Source organism: Phaenicophaeus curvirostris, chromosome Z (genome assembly GCF_032191515.1).
Source record: "Phaenicophaeus curvirostris isolate KB17595 chromosome Z, BPBGC_Pcur_1.0, whole genome shotgun sequence".
Classification (NCBI taxonomy): Eukaryota; Metazoa; Chordata; class Aves; order Cuculiformes; family Cuculidae; genus Phaenicophaeus; species Phaenicophaeus curvirostris.
In genome coordinates this window covers 64,203,233-64,218,995 of record NC_091431.1, presented here as the reverse complement: position 1 = coordinate 64,218,995, position 15,763 = coordinate 64,203,233, and the positions used below count along the sequence as shown (strand labels likewise).

The 15,763-nt window shown below is 41.1% G+C and overlaps 1 protein-coding gene across 4 annotated transcripts in view; it reads right to left on the bottom strand.

Moving 5' to 3' along the window:
- Positions 1–980: 980 nt before the first annotated feature.
- ADAMTS12 (ADAM metallopeptidase with thrombospondin type 1 motif 12) overlaps positions 981–15,763 on the bottom strand; it is a 161,602-nt gene continuing 146,819 nt past the window's right edge. For all 4 annotated transcript variants that reach the window (XM_069880076.1, XM_069880075.1, XM_069880077.1 and 1 more), the window contains 6 exons: positions 13,561–14,703; positions 11,423–11,575; positions 8,559–8,732; positions 6,915–7,061; positions 6,081–6,234; positions 981–3,953 (listed from right to left, as the gene is read on the bottom strand). In XM_069880076.1, coding sequence (XP_069736177.1) covers positions 3,718–3,953; positions 6,081–6,234; positions 6,915–7,061; positions 8,559–8,732; positions 11,423–11,575; positions 13,561–14,703 — 2,007 coding nt within the window. In that variant the 3' untranslated portion in view covers positions 981–3,717. The remainder of the gene's footprint in view (positions 3,954–6,080; positions 6,235–6,914; positions 7,062–8,558; positions 8,733–11,422; positions 11,576–13,560; positions 14,704–15,763) is intronic.

Genomic DNA, 15,763 nt, shown 5'->3' with positions numbered 1-15,763 from the left:
AGCACAATGTTTTTCCTGCACGCTGATTTCATTTCAAGCTGATGCTTGAAAAGGGTGTTCCTTGAGTAGGTGCTGCACGCTTGACCAGTGCAGTGAGCCATATGACAAAGGGCAGAAGACAGCAGAAACTGCTTGTTAGGCTGCATGCTCTGCAGCAGGTCACCCAGTGAACACTTAAGTGACTTCGGAAAGTGCAGGTAGCTTCAACTAATTTCTCAATTCAATTCATTCCTCTCCCTTACAGCATTTGTGCTGGATGCTGCCCCTGTGGGTTGGAGATTCACACTTACTTTATGAAGAAGGATCGATTTCCTGCAACCTCCACAGAGTGTCAGGAGGCTGAACCCATACGGATGGGTGGAGTTTAGTAACTGGGTGCAAACTGATGGTGTTCTCTGCCCAAGTATACGTGCCTTAGCTACAATGCCCAAGTATACATGCCTTGCTGTGATGCCAGCGCTCCTGGGCTGCCGGTCAAGGGGCAGCATTAACTTTCTAGGCATCAGCATCAGCAGTACTTGAAAAACTGGAGCATTCCAAAGATTCCAGGAGTGGGGGAGTATATATGATCACATTGATATACATATGATCACATTGCATGCAATTGTTCAAGAAAGGAAATACATCCCAAAACAGACACAGTGGACACGCACACAACTGCTGCCAAGGAGCTAAGGCACATGTGCTTGGACTAGAAATGGTAAGGTTCATCAATTTCATAGGAAATAACAAAGCTTACTAATGTATATTTTTACTTGTACTTTAATTTACCATGCTTTATGCTGCTATTTTTCCCCGCATTCTTTTTAATGACCTCTGTTGAGTTGGAATATCAAGCATCAAAATACCCCAATGATAAGGACTCCCCTAGAACAGAAGAGATGCTCTCTAAGTTTTCTTCCTCAAAATTCCACCTAACGTATCTTCTTGTACCAGAAACATAAAATACCAGAGACATCAGACATAAGCAATGCCATTTATTGAAGCTTGAAACAAGTATGTCATCATAGTTTGTTTTTTAAACCTTGAAATGTCAGAACAAGCGGTGAATGTGCCAAATACAATTTTTTTTTTCCTGAGCAACCTGTGGAAGCTGATGGGTCTTAGGCTAATATAATCATAAAATGATATTATGCCTCTGCACTTAATACTCCATTCAGTTTTGAGAATAGTGATACTCTGGGTTAGGATCATAAATCCACCTTTACTTAAAAAGACTTATGTCATAAGAGAGAGATCTTACTAAATGGATGGGAGAGAAAACTGCACATATTATTAACATAGAGGAGATATTAAGCTCTTGAGTGCAATGGAAGATCCTATGTAAAATACAACAGTGGCACTGCTCTATTAAAACAGTTCATGTTGCTGTCACAGTCTTTTCCCAGAAGTTTTAAGCTGAGCAACAGTGATGACTGCACTTCCCTGGGCAGAAAGATTATTTTGATTAATGTCTACAATATAATTAATTCACTTTCATATATTTAAAATGAAATAACAGCTCCCTGAATAGAATATTGAAGCCAGAAGTGGTTGTACTGCACACTAGCCATTCAGAGCACAGGGACAACCAACCCACCCAGGCACTTTTCCTTCCACCTGCACTATATCCACTCAGTCAGATCCTTTGTCATTAGCCCACACACCTGATGGTCCATTTCTGCCAACTTCTGCGGATAAAACATTGCAGGTACCTCTGAGCACAGAAGAGTCTCATTTTGGAGTGAATCCAAATTCTAGAAGATGCTTCTGGGAACATCAGAAGCACCTGCACTCTCCACCAGTCATGGCTGCTAGGTCATCAGAGAACTGCCTTAGATGTAGCAGCTCTACTCTACACAACACAGTCTGACACCAAGCCCTGACCAAATACTTCATGAATCAGATGGGACGCTTCCAGTCCTTCACATGATTCAATATTTCTGTGTCCAGCGGAAAAAGAACTGACCAGACTTCAAATGCTCAAAGGATCTGCAGCCACTCAGGACCTCAGAAGGACATAAGCACACTGTGAAACTTAAAAAGCATTATGTCTGGCATTGGCCAGCAACACCAGAGACACGTATTATTTTAAGAGTATATGTATGTATGCTATGCACACAAACAGATGCACGTGCACCACTCTAAGTTAATCCCCACATACGTTATTTTAGCACCATATTTTTAACAGTGGATTTTATCAGCACCTACAACTGGGTTTATATTGCCACCACAGAGGTTAATAAATCTAACCTTACTATGCTGCATATCCTGAACTCCCAGAGACTTCAAGTGAAGTAAGCCCTTAGCAAAAGGTCACAAATCTATGAAAAAGGGCAGTTAGACTTGTGGCCTTCATTAGGTTAATATATTACAGCCAGGCCCAAATATTTTTGTTCACTCTCATAAATGTTCGTCTAGAAATAGGGCTATTGCTAGTCATAGCTCTGTAACTATAGTGACACTTGGATTCATGGTGACAATTTGTGCCATTCTACATTGTATGAAATGTGACATTTCCCTGTATTACAATGTCAAATTATCAGGTAGCTAGGAAGTAAATCTGAGATTTTCAAAAAAGCATGAAGAACCAAGCTGTCTAAATCCTATTGAATTTCAAAGGAATCAGTCTCTGTACAGCTTTTTTGAAAAATGACCAGCATTGCTTCAGAGAGTCCAGTCTGTTCTCCCTGAAGTTTGTTCTGTGATTTTCTTCAATAGCAAAACAGACAAGCTACTTGGCTAGTGCTTTCATAATGCCTGAAGCCCAGCGCTGTGCATATACTCTAGGTTACAGGCTCCTGTTGTAGGTGCCCTCAGCCTCACTATAATCAAGGATTCACACTTGCGGAAAAGTTTGCTGTGAGTAAGATGACAGAATATCCTTGTGTATGTGAGCTTACACTCTATTAGGAAATACTGGATTAAATGATAACTCTATCATGGAACATCGGTGTGAATTACAATCTATTACATCAATTTGGTAGATGCAAAAAGCTTTGCTTTCATGGTACCAAAAAATGTTGCTTAAGATCTATGTTGGAACTTAAACCATATCTGTTGGTGTTTCCAGGTTAGAGCAAGGCATTTGCAGCAGAATAAAACTGTCCAGGACAGGCTATAGCTGACGTATCCTTTAGAGGTTCAGTCAAGTACTAAATGATTTAATTTTTACAAACCAAATATTTCAATTTGGCTGGCCTGCACACCATTATCAGTTATTATTATATATTTAAATTTTTGAAGTGAGCAAATAATTTAGAGAAACTCTGCCACTTCACTGTGATTCCTAAAAACAGAAAAGTGAGTGAGCATAGAGGGAAGAGTCCCACAGCGCAGGTCTGTGGCCACTGCCCCGTCAGCTGCCTTCACTCACCACTCTTAAGTAAGTGGTGGTGTTTCACAGCGGTTTTGGAAAAGAGACGGAAGAAAGAACAAATAAAACATTCATTTAAAAAAAAAAATCGAAAAATTCTTGCAAGATTATTTCTAGCCTCTATGCATGCCTAAGAAGTACTAGCTGCTGGTACATAGCAAATTATGTTACAAATTTTGGGCTATTACAGAGACAAAAATTGAAGCAGTAAATTAGGACTGATAACCCTAAGGGATGTGTTTTCCCAGTTTTGATGACAGATTTCCATTTATGTTAGATGGTTCAGAAAAAAAACAAACATAAGGAAGGAATGCAAAACCTGTAAACAGAAGCCCTATTCAAAGCAACTAGACAAAAACCAGCTAGTGCGGAGCAGCTTGGCTGTTGTTTCCTAGGTTTTGAGGTGATTTTCTTCTTGATTTAGTGTAATTTTCTTGCTTGAGGCCTCGCTGATCCCAATATCTTGCTTTGTTACGAATTCGGGGCTGACTACACGTGAAGCAGCACTGAGTCTGTATTGATGGCAGCAAACACTTGCCAATGCCTTTCAGCCTCTGGCAGAAGTGGATAGAGAGTTGGTCTTTGCTGCAGGGTACCCCTGTGGTGGAGAAGATGAGAAGAATTAGTTATATTTTCCTAACAAATTATCTGCATTTCTAGAATTTTTATCTGCTTTATGCCAAAAGAGTGAGTATCTTCCTTTGTACTATGGGCCAGCTTGATTCCCCTGAAAATTAGGACTTCTAAGTGAACAGGTCCTACTAAACTTCACATGACCTTGTGTCATGGAAAATATAGCACTCTTTTATTATTGTTCAGTGAGGCTTTACTTTTGCCACAGACATAGCTGACCTATGTTTTTCACTTTAATGTTTCTGCTTTTAAGAACTGTCAGAGAGAGTCTTGCAAGAATGATTTGTGAGTCTGGAACTTTTTCATTTTTGTAATAGTGCATTTAAGATAAGTGCCAAGGGCGAGCAGCATGCTGCAGAGCCACGCAGGGCAGGCAGAAGAGCACAGATGAGGCACGTGTTCAGCTTGACTACACTTCCATTTCTGCAGCACCAGAGTCAGCCGGGACTGGTACCATCTGTATCACGATGCTGATAGGTCTGGGGTAGCTTTAATAAATCAAGACATGTTAGACTTAGTTAGGTATTACAAAATAAGGGTCCGCAGCTGTAAGAAGAGATGTCTGTTGGGAGCCAAGGTTCACAAAAGCAGGAGGGCAGTGGATTATCCAAATGCAAGGCTGTTGTCCAGCAAACCCCTCAATTCCCTATAACTAGGGAAACTTGATTGAACTAGTATAAAAGTAGTTTAAAACAGATAAAAGAATTTCTTTTCACAGTAGGCTGTGAACCTCTGGAATTTGCTGCCACGGAGGAGGGTAGAAGCAGACAACACTGCAGGGTCAAAAAGGGATGCAACACATTCATGGAAAAGGTTTCATAATTTAAACTAAAAGGGGTGCCTTTAATAATCCTAATATGTCACTTGGGAATGCTGCAGGGATACCATGGAAATGAATTAAGGGAAATAACTAAACTCCTGCATTGTCCCCAAGTAGTAACTTCTAATGGTATTGCTGGAGACACTACTGGGCTGCATGGACCACTAGTCCACCCAGTAGTGCATTTCTTATGTTTTAGTGGCCCCTTGAGCTTTTATTCACAGAAATAACTACTACTGATTTGTGTAGGTAGTATTTTTCTGAGCCTGTCCTTCTGAATAAAGAGGCATAACAGATAAGCAGACCAATTCCACCTTAGGGCAAAACATCTGCTTAAAGTTTGTTGAACAGCAGAAGTGATGCATCATTCTCAGATATATGCCAGATCTGTACTGGAGTCAACCTCAGGAGTCAGGAGTCAACCTCTTGTCTCATTGCCAGATTGGACTCTTACTGCAGACTTGGTCTGAGGGAAGAATCCTCCTTCAAAAGACCTTTGAAGGCTCTTCCAGAAGGACTTTGAGCCATCACTGTTCTTACCTTAGGGTACCTGCTGGATACTGCAGTACACAGACTACACAGATTCAAGTTTTCCCTTGATTTGCATTTGTCACAGAGATAAACTTCTGTAAGCTTCCCTCACCCCCTTCTTTACTGGGCTATTATCACCTACACAGTTGGGCTCCTAGTTCCTTGAAGAAGAGAGGTACAGGACCTTGAATCACAAGGGAACATCTCTCCACCTCCTAATTTTGGAGACAGTCTTACTTTTTGAGACATTGAACTCACAGTGCCAAGACTACCTGGGTTCACTGCCAGTTAGATTTTTCTTGCAGTGCCTGTCTCACTTTGCTTGCTTGTACTCCCAGTCCAGAATGCGTGGTTCCTATGGGTGTTTCTGTCTTAAGAAATGGCATCTGTTTAGACTCAAAGCATGTCCTCCCACAGGCCTCAGAGCAACCTGTGAGTTGTCTAAAACAGGTCAATGCAAGCAGACCTATTCATTTAGTTGTGGTATCATAAATTAGGGATGCATACTCAGAGAACTGCATTCCTCATCACGGCAACACAAGGTCAGTAGAGCTGGAGAACATGACAATGTAATTATGCCAACAGTGCAGCTGAGCAGTAGCAGATTAAGCTGACCAATAATTACTGAGCCTGTAGTATTCACAACAAGCTGATAAATGGCATCAGCTCCCAGTTTTTGCAGAATCTCAGCACAAAACAAGAGCTTTCTGGAAACTGTCTGATGCAGGTGCATTATCATACCTGTGCTTTTCCTGCACTCTTGCAGACTGCATTTTTGATTCTCTGCAGGCTTAGGTTTATCCACACACATACTGTTATCTTCAGTTTCATTAGTTCCTATATTCACACACTTCACAGTTCTTTGCTGAATACCCCCTCCACAAGAAACAGTGCACTGAAAGAAAGTAGTTTTAATGTATATAACATTTTTTATATGGCAATAGTGTAATACACTAATATTTGAACTGTATGTGACAGAAAGCTAAAAATGCCACATGATCCAGAATGCTTGATACTAAAGTACTTGGGTACTGCATTCTCCACCCAGACACCTCCATTGCGCATCGCAGACAGACATAGCAGGACATGGTGGAGGGGTAAAGAGTACAGATACAGCAACTTGGAAAGTGTAACCATTTATAACTAAACACGTACTGCATATCCTGGAAAGTTCCCCACACTCTGTCCTGTTATCCTCCTCTAATGTTGCCTTATTCTACTTCTAACTCAACATGGCTGAGTTTCCTACCCAGTAGCCTCTTCCAGTGTAAAATTTCAAATGACTAATGAATGAATGCAATGCCAATGGTAACGTCTTTTTTATTAGAAAAGGGAAAAAGCCCCAGCCCTCCGTCCAACAACATCTAATGCAGCAACAGATGTCTAACATCTGAAGGAACTTCGACAGGCTGGCTCTGAAAAGTAATATTTTCAAAAGAATTTTCTTCGTAACGCCAGTTGTGCACAAGGAACTATACTTGCCATAGGCACTGAGGTTCACTGACAAGTGGATAATATCTCCATATATGGCCAACTCAGGACAACAAATACAACAAAAAAAGGACTGAATCCTACCGGGCCCCATGCCTGGTTAATCCACTGCGTACAAGGCTGCCTGTTACATGACGCAGTCGCATTAGGTTTTTCAGTCCAGTCACAGTAGCCTTCTTTTGGGCAGTAGATATGCCGCTTTTGCTGGCCACCACCACAAGTTCTTGAACACTAACAAAAGAGGTGCACAAAACCATTAGGACAGAGGTGGGGATGGGTAAGAACCCAGAAACAGACCATAAGGACAGTAGGAAATGTTCATCATTTACAAATGTGGAGCCAGCTCTGCACTGAGACACTTATATCATTGTATGCGTGGAAAGAGACATGGAAGAAGCCATCATTGGTCCAGAAGACTTGGCATCAAGCTGCTCCTGACAGGTATTAATGCAAGGAATATAGGACAGCATGGCAACATAAACATGCAACACAGAACTGCTCATGCAGCACCACCAGCAACAGCAACTTCCTCAGGAAGAACAATACTGAAAGTCACATGTCTTCAGGATTCATCTCCTGTACCTACTGAAGACACTGTATGTTCATGAGATGCAACATCTTACTTTTATGAGGCAGCTGTGGACATTAAAATTCACCTGAGGCACTCAGTAAATTAACTCTTTGGCAATAAAAGCAGCATACAGAGACAGTGACCCAGGATGTATTTTAAACATTCTTTTGTGTGCATTGTATTAGTGTATTATTACTTGCCAACAGGTTTTCTACTATTATTTACTCGGTCTGCGATAGAGCCTTGAAATGCACCAAAAATTCTGCACTTTAACATGAAATAAGGCATCAAAGGCACCAGATACACTTTGAGTAATGTAATACTGCTGTCCTATGAGGAATTGTATCCCTATGGACAGAGGACCAAGGTTGGCATCTGAAAAGTGAAACACATTTATCTGAAAAGTGAAACTTTTCAGCTCAATTCTATCCTTTATCTTCAACATGAAGATAACTGCCAGGGCTGGATAAGTAGTTTTGTAAGATATTTCAAGAGGCAAACAAGCATAATCACTGGGCGACTCCTATTTTTCAGTTCTTGCTGACTGCTCTGACAAGAAACCTGCATGCTGCACAGAGGATGAGGTCTCCTTCTTACAGCAGGTGTGATCATTTCCCTTGAAATCCAAAGACATCAGGTCCAAGGTGCCACAAACATTGTGGCACTTTCTCTAAAGCTGCTTTTAGCAGGAGCAAACACTAAAACATAATGACTACATGCTTCAGCTGATGTAAATATGTGCCTGGCTGCCTATGAAAGTTTGCTGGCATAGATTTATATTACAAAGTGACCCAAAAGTCAGATTTACCTTATGTCCAACCTCAGTCTCTGGCCCCATAAAATTCTAGGCCAAAATTGTAAAGGAAAATTCTACATTAATCATCATGAGAAAGCAACATTCAAATGGCAGCAAAAGGAACCAGTTAGAAAGAATCACATTTACTGATTCAGTAGAAGAGCTAAAACAAATCTTCCAGACCACGTGCTTCTCTGTTTTACAGTATTGCAATAGATCAGGTCTATCTGTGTATCCCATGCAATCCTAGGAATGATTCTGGGAAGCCGTAGGAATGCTGCTAGCTCTGTGTCTTCATTTGAGCAGTTTACCTAAACACATGGGATATGACAGTCATTGTAAATTGGACAAAGAACAATACCTCATTCCAGGGCTCAACGTGCCACTGCAAGCAAGGCTTCATGTTACAGCTAGTGTTGAGTTGTGGTTTATATCCAAGTAATTGGCAATGGAAAGGCCTGAGAAGTCGTTTTTCACGAACATCAATGCAGTGAACATCTCGAGTCTTGAAACCTCCACTGCAGTTAGCAGAGCACTGTAGAGAAAACAGAAATCTCTGAATGCTGCTCTGTTGAACAGCTATCCCTTCCCCAGTCACAGAGGAGGAGGTAGACCAGCCTGAGCTTTGAGCATCCACTCACAAAGGAAATTTCCAGTTTACTGTAACAAAAATCTGTTGTTAGACTTAAAATCTGTGGTTTTCATCATAGCAAATCAGAATATGCCATATAAATGTCTCCCTTTCTTCACAGGAACATTAATAATCTGCTTTAATAATGCAGATGCATATTTAATTAGGAAATCTTGCCAGCTATTTCCAAAAAGTCATAGTGAAAAAGGCATAATGCAATAAACACAAAAAGCAAATCTTGTACACAGGGAAATTCTCAGGTTTTTAGTTGTTTCTGAGGGAGGGAAGGAGGAAAGAGGCACAGTTGTGTGAGCTGATTTCTCCTTCAGCCATGGAAGAGGTCAGTGCTCACGGCAGCAGATTGCTCAGGCTGGCAAAACTGCTCATCTTAGCCCATAGACTTCACTTGCTGCAGAAATGCTGGGAGATGATGGACTCATCCCAAAGTATCAGTTCCCACCCTCACTTTCCTTGGTCCTTCCTGGCACCAGGAGGATCCATATCCCAAGAGCCCCAAGAGCAGCCTGTGAGAGAAGAGTGAGACACCCTGAGCCTCATTCACAGCCTGTGAAATCACTTCTCAGCTTGGAGCACTACTGGCAAGCCAAGCAAGCCCTTCCAGTCTCCTACTTCTCCCCAGATTCATGCCAAGGCTTCATGCAGCAGCACTAGCTTCTGCTCCCACAGACCAAAGCCCAGAACCTCTCCAGCAGCTGAGGAAGAACTGAATTTACCACCCCAAGGATAAAGGCAATACACATTCAATTATTTTGTCTTTAGTCAGAATTAAAGCAAGTTCTGCCTACACCAATGAAAAACCTCAGAGCAGCTTTTGTCTTTTCCACCATGATGTAATGTAACAACTGATGCTGTTCTCTTTTGCATAAATAAGCATTCTTCAGCAGAACAAGGAATCTGAATATAATACTACCCGAGGGAGCTCAAGGATGGATGGAAGGGGAGTCCATACTCTTCTTCACAGAAGTCTCTGTCCCTCTGGACAGAAACAATGCACAGAAGTGACTGTGTGAGATCCCACAATACACGCAGATTATATTATATTTGGTATCAAAATCAGACTGTAAGATCTAGTCTGAAGCCTCTTTCTTTTTCTGGAGGGGAAAAATTGCATGAAAGTAAAGAAAAAGAGGAAGCTTTGCTACACTAGTGGGGGAATACAGTGATTAGGTGTCTTAAAATGTTTGACTATAGTAGCGAGAAAAAAAATCGCTGATTGCAAAAGCAAATGAAAAATAGCAGGTTTTATACATGAAAATGTAATCAGGTTTGTATTGGTCAATTGCTGGAAAATAAGTGTAGCTAACACATCAGAAATCAGCTAGGAAAATCCTTTTGTCTCAAACTGGCCTAACAATTGGACTGACAATTTAAAGTATTTGTTTCCTGTAATATAGAATCATTAACCTGATTTCTAGCCACTTTCTCTGACATAACCATCATCCACTTGTTTTAAGAGCAATAACATTTATTAAGAAAAGGTGAAGGTGAAATATGACCTACTGCAACTAGGACTGCAGAGTGTCTATGTATCATTTAAATTAATTTTGAAGGCTTAAATGTGGTTATGTAATGACTTGGCCTTGCCTGAACCTTCTAATCAGGCATGTATTTCATGTACAAATCAATTCTTCATCTAAGAGCTCAACAAGATGCTGTAGGTTTTAGAATGATAATGTTTTCTGCAGACTCTTCTTTCTATCAATCTGCCCTCTAGTCCAAAGGCAACCACAGTGTCTGCAAAAATGATAGATATTGAGGAAGTTTGAGAGACCTAGGTTTCTCTTTCTGAAATCAACATTATTTCAAAAAAGAATTTTGTAGATTTTCTTTTCTGAGTCTTGAAAATTAACACGCTGTTCAAAGCCTCAGTTTCAGACAGCATGAAGATAAACTGTACAAAGCTTCAAGAAGTCACCGAAGTCCTTAACATAAAAAAGTCCACGACACATCTTACAATACCAAAAAAGAACTCAAATGCAATTCTTTGGGTTCCAGTTTCCACCTTGGAAACTCTTCTGTCTCTTGACCAGGCTTGGGTACATAACCAAAGACGGCCCTCAACATAGCAGGCATTCTCCCCAGTACATTTTCCTTTATTTTTTTGTAATATAAAACTTAGTGGTTTCATGAATGGGAAACAGACCATGTCAAGTAAGGAGATGAATACACACTGGCAAAGGTGAATAGGAGCACACTGACACCCTCTCCCAAACTCTCATTTGCTTTTTAAAATTAGGATATGGCTCTGGAAGCAGAGATAAAAAAGAAGTCACATACAAGTAAGCACAGCTTTGCCTTAAGATCTCCACTGAATATGGATGGTGAGCACTGCTTCAGCTCTAGGTGAAAGAGTAAATGAGCATGATCCCCACAAAGGAAGAACAAAATTTACAGCAGATGCGTTTCCATAAATAACCTAGTCAGGAAATTAGTATATTCGTGTTGATTGGTCATCTGGGAGTCACGTATGCATTCACTGAGCAAACAATTATTTTTAAAATTAAGTATTTCAAACTCCCTTCTCTTTGAAGTTAGCAGGTTTACTGTTCACACACAGCTCTGAGTGAATTTACCTTGCTCCAATTTCCTGTTTTCCAGCTAGCACATGGGCGGAGATAACATTTCCTTGCAGGATCAGGCTTTTTTATGTGCTGACAGTGAGATGTATTCCCACTGCTGCACTCCACATGTCTCCAGAAAGCCCCCAATCCACAGGTAGTTGAGCACTGCATAAGGGTGAGAAGAAAGCCCAGGGGGAAACTCAATGTCAGTAAATAATTCCAGAAAAAATCCAGGAACCTAAATATAAATATCTAGAACCATTTTAGACAACCTAGGTTATCTGATGTGCCCAGAAGATTATTTAAAATTCAAATAAATCTTACTAAGCTTCTGACAGACAGCTTTTTGTTGCTTTGTTAAGAAGATATCAAAGACGACTTATACCATATTCTGCTTTTCTTTGCCGAACTCCTGTTTACTGAGACATTCTAAATCTGTACCGGCTATTCCAGTTTCCTTCTGTGATCTTTGCATATCCAATGCAAAACACCATTCCATCCAATTTTCATCGCTATTCCCTCTCTATCGCCAGTACTTCCGATAAGATATTCAGTAAATTGAGTGTATCATGCTGAAAACCTGAAATACATTGTGTGAGACTCCTTGGAAAACTGTGCAGAAAATGGATGTTTGAAACAATGAATTCAGAGAGTGGCTTAGTGTTTCCAGCATTTGGGAAGCTTTTAGTGTCTGAAGTAAGAGAATATTGATAGTGCCATCCCAGATCCCAAGAGTACACGCTCAACCAAAAAAGTTACCAAACAAAACTGAGAATATCTGCTGATACACACCTACTGTATTAAGTGATCTAGAGTTTATAATGGACCACAAACTGACGAAATTGAAGTGGGATGTTTAAATTGTGAGGCCCAGAACTGCACACAGCACTCAAGGTGAGGCTGCACCAACGCTGAATACAGCAGGATAATCACCTGTTTTGACTGTCTGGTCATTCCGTGTTTGATTCATCCCAGGATGGTGTTTGCCCTTTGGGCTGCCAGGGTACTGCTGGCTCCGGTTGAGCTGCTGCTGACCAGCAGCCCAGTTCACATTCTGCAGGGCTAGTCCTCAGCCACTCATTTCTCTACCCATATTTGTGCCTGGTGTTACTCCATCCTAGGTGCAGAATCCAGCATTTGTAAATTTCATTGCATTAATTATTGTGCAATGCTCCAATCTATCTAGATCCCTCTGCAAGGCCTTGTCCCCCAAGACAGTCAATAGCACTACTTAGTTTGTATTATCAGCAAACTTGCTAATGGTGCATTCAACTCCGGCATCCAGACCATTGATAAAAATATTGAACAGATCTGGTCCTAGAACTTAGCCCTGAGGAATATCACTGGTGACCACTCGCCAGCCAGCTGCTGACTCATCCACTACCATCCTTTGAGCCCTGCTCTCCACCCAGTTCTTCACACAGTGCACTGTGTACCTGCTCATCTCATAGCTGTACCAAAGGAGGCTGTTGAGAGACACTATCAAAAGCCATACAAAAACTTTAAAAAAAAAACCTACATCCACCTCCTTCCCTTCATCCACTAGGTGGATATTATAGAAGGATATCACATTAGTTAAACATGACTTTCCCTCTGTGAACCCATGTTGAACTTGCCTGATGATTGATTGCATTGTTCTTTGAATGCCTTTCAGCAGTACCCAGTTTAACCTTCTCCATAATTTTTCCAGGGACTGAGGTTACACTAACAGATCTGCAGTTCCCTGGGACTTCCCTCACACCCTTTTTACAATCTGTAATAACGCTGTCTGTCTTTTGGTCATCAGGGACCTCCCCAGGTTCAAAAACTTCTGGTAGATGATCAAGAAGGGTCCTGTCATAACATCTGCTAGCTCCTTCAGTACTCTGGGATGACTTGTGAACATTCAGTTGATACAATTGGTCCCTTACAATTTCAGTGCCCAGCTGTGCATAGCTTTGCAGAATCCATAAATACAGGCACATTCTACGTCAGCAATCTAATATTAGCTCTTCCAAGTTATCCTTTTTTTTTGTGTGTGATAAGTATCTCATTTGAATGTATGATACAAATTTCGAACAGTTGTAACAAAGTAAGAAGCTTTATTTCCTCAAGAGTGGTTGAGGTATCTGCTTATAGTCTCCACTTCTTACAAGTTAAAAATAACTTACCTCACTCCAGTTGCCTACTACCCAGTAGGCATCAGCAGGCAAGCTGCTGCTTGTTAGTAGGTGGCTGATTTCTGTGACATTCGTTAAAACACCCTCCAAGGTTGCACTTTGGTTCCTGACAGCATGCTCGAGAACTGATGATTGTGTGTTGGAGGTTATGGTGTCAGGTAGCCTAATTTCTCTTCCATTGTCAGTCTGGTCTCTTGGCACGCGACCAAACACTGTGGGCATTACTACAGTCAATGCTTGTGGGGTAGTTACTTCTACAACAGGTACATCAACTTGCAGATTGATACGGTTTGTGGTCGTGGGAAATGCCAACGTTTGTGCTGCTCTGCTAATAGGAACTAGCGTAGAACGGTCTAGGTGATGAGATGCTGGGTGGGGCTGAGAAGTCACTTCCTCATTTTGAAGGACAGGAGACCTGGTATCTAGGGTTGTGCTCCTGGCTCTGACTTCAGGATTGAGTTCTGTGCTGTAGAGAAGATCCATCGGTTTCTTACTGCCTCCAACCGATCCATCAATGTCATCAGAGTCTTCAGTTAAGTAATCATAGCTGGAAGTTATTTCTGGACTACTGGTAAAAGAGGAGACAGGAGTGTCCTCACTTCTTTGCACCTCACTCTCTACACTAGAAAACAGATCACTTCTAGAAATATTTTCAGCATGCCTTATAATTTCGGTACTTAAGCTATCATGAGAAGGCCATGAAGTAGCATTTTGGTGTGAACTGTTTTCAGTAGAAGCAATTGGGTAATTGTACACATCACTTGATCCAGCAAATTTATTTTGTAATGTTTTGTTGGGTGATCCTTCTGAGCCATTACCCAAAACAGAGGATGTAGGCAAAGACGGAGTTATACTCTCATGTTCAGGTACTTCTGTTGTTGTATGGGTCCTTGGGCTTGGTACGGGTATTCTGTGAGGAGGATTCCATTTGGGATTAGTAGTCGTTTTTCTGATTATGATCTTTCCTCTTCTAGGTGCCAGTGGGGGTATCAGAAATCTTCCAGCAGAAGGACATTGCTGGAGACCACACAGTGCCTTAGAATTTGGTCTCTTGGAAGTATCACATGGCTCATCGTTATTTTTGGCACAAGTGACATTACGTGTCCGTATTCCACCCCCACAAGTAACTGTGCACTGCAAAGGAAACAGAATTAATATATCTCCCATCTTCATTCTGCTGCATGTATCAACAAAAATAAATATCAAATGGCATCTATTTACAATAAAGAAACATCACAATAAATGATCAATACCAAAGTTTTTCCTGAGGAACAAACTCTTCATTCTGGTGACGTTCTGCTATCATAGAGCTCCTTCCAAATTTTTAGAACAGTAAACATCATCTTAGCTAAGGAAACAGCAATGAAAAAAGGCTATACGATAAAGAAAAACCACAGAAGCAATATGCTAAATTTTTTTTCTTCAGTGAATCACAGAAGCTGTTCAGACAATACTTTTTCCATTAGGATTATAAAAAACAGACAAAAAACCCTGTCATCAAAAATACATGTGACTGGCTCAGAGCTGGCTGCTCACAGTGCCACAAACCCAATTTGATGATCCATGCACCTCACAGATCTTTGTTGACTTTATGAAATGGATTTTTCATTCAGTCTTAGTGCAACCACCACATGCTGCCAGGGCTGCCAGCATGTCTCTCCTAAATTACATACTCCTGAAAATAATTAACCTATCTGACTTCTATTCAAATGGAAGGACTACGGTGTGCAAAAGGTGCTGGAAGCTAAAAACCCAATTTTTCTGCTAAGTTTTTCATCCTCAGCCTACACGCATAGTCAAGCCTTCAGCAGCTGTCTCTCCACTGAGGACTTTCTGAAATCAAAACACACTTCCCTGGTTTGAGGTACTAAGGCTGGATAACTGGTTGGGTATGGATAGAGATGTTACATACAACCTAGCGGCAGAAGTCTTCCTAGCATGCAAGGGAGCCTGACCAGCTAATTCAGCTGGCTTAAACCAGGTGCTCAACATGAAGTGATGAACAACTCTGTTGCTAGCACTTTAAAACCCCTGGCATATCTAACCCTTTTTAGCATTAGTATAGGTCATGGGGCAGTAGAAACACCAGTGACCTTCTGTATACAAGGTAAAATACAATCAGCTCTGCAGCAACAGGAGCAGGGAGGAGAGCAGAGTAACATCAGAATACGTTAGTTCATTAGCTGTTTGTCCT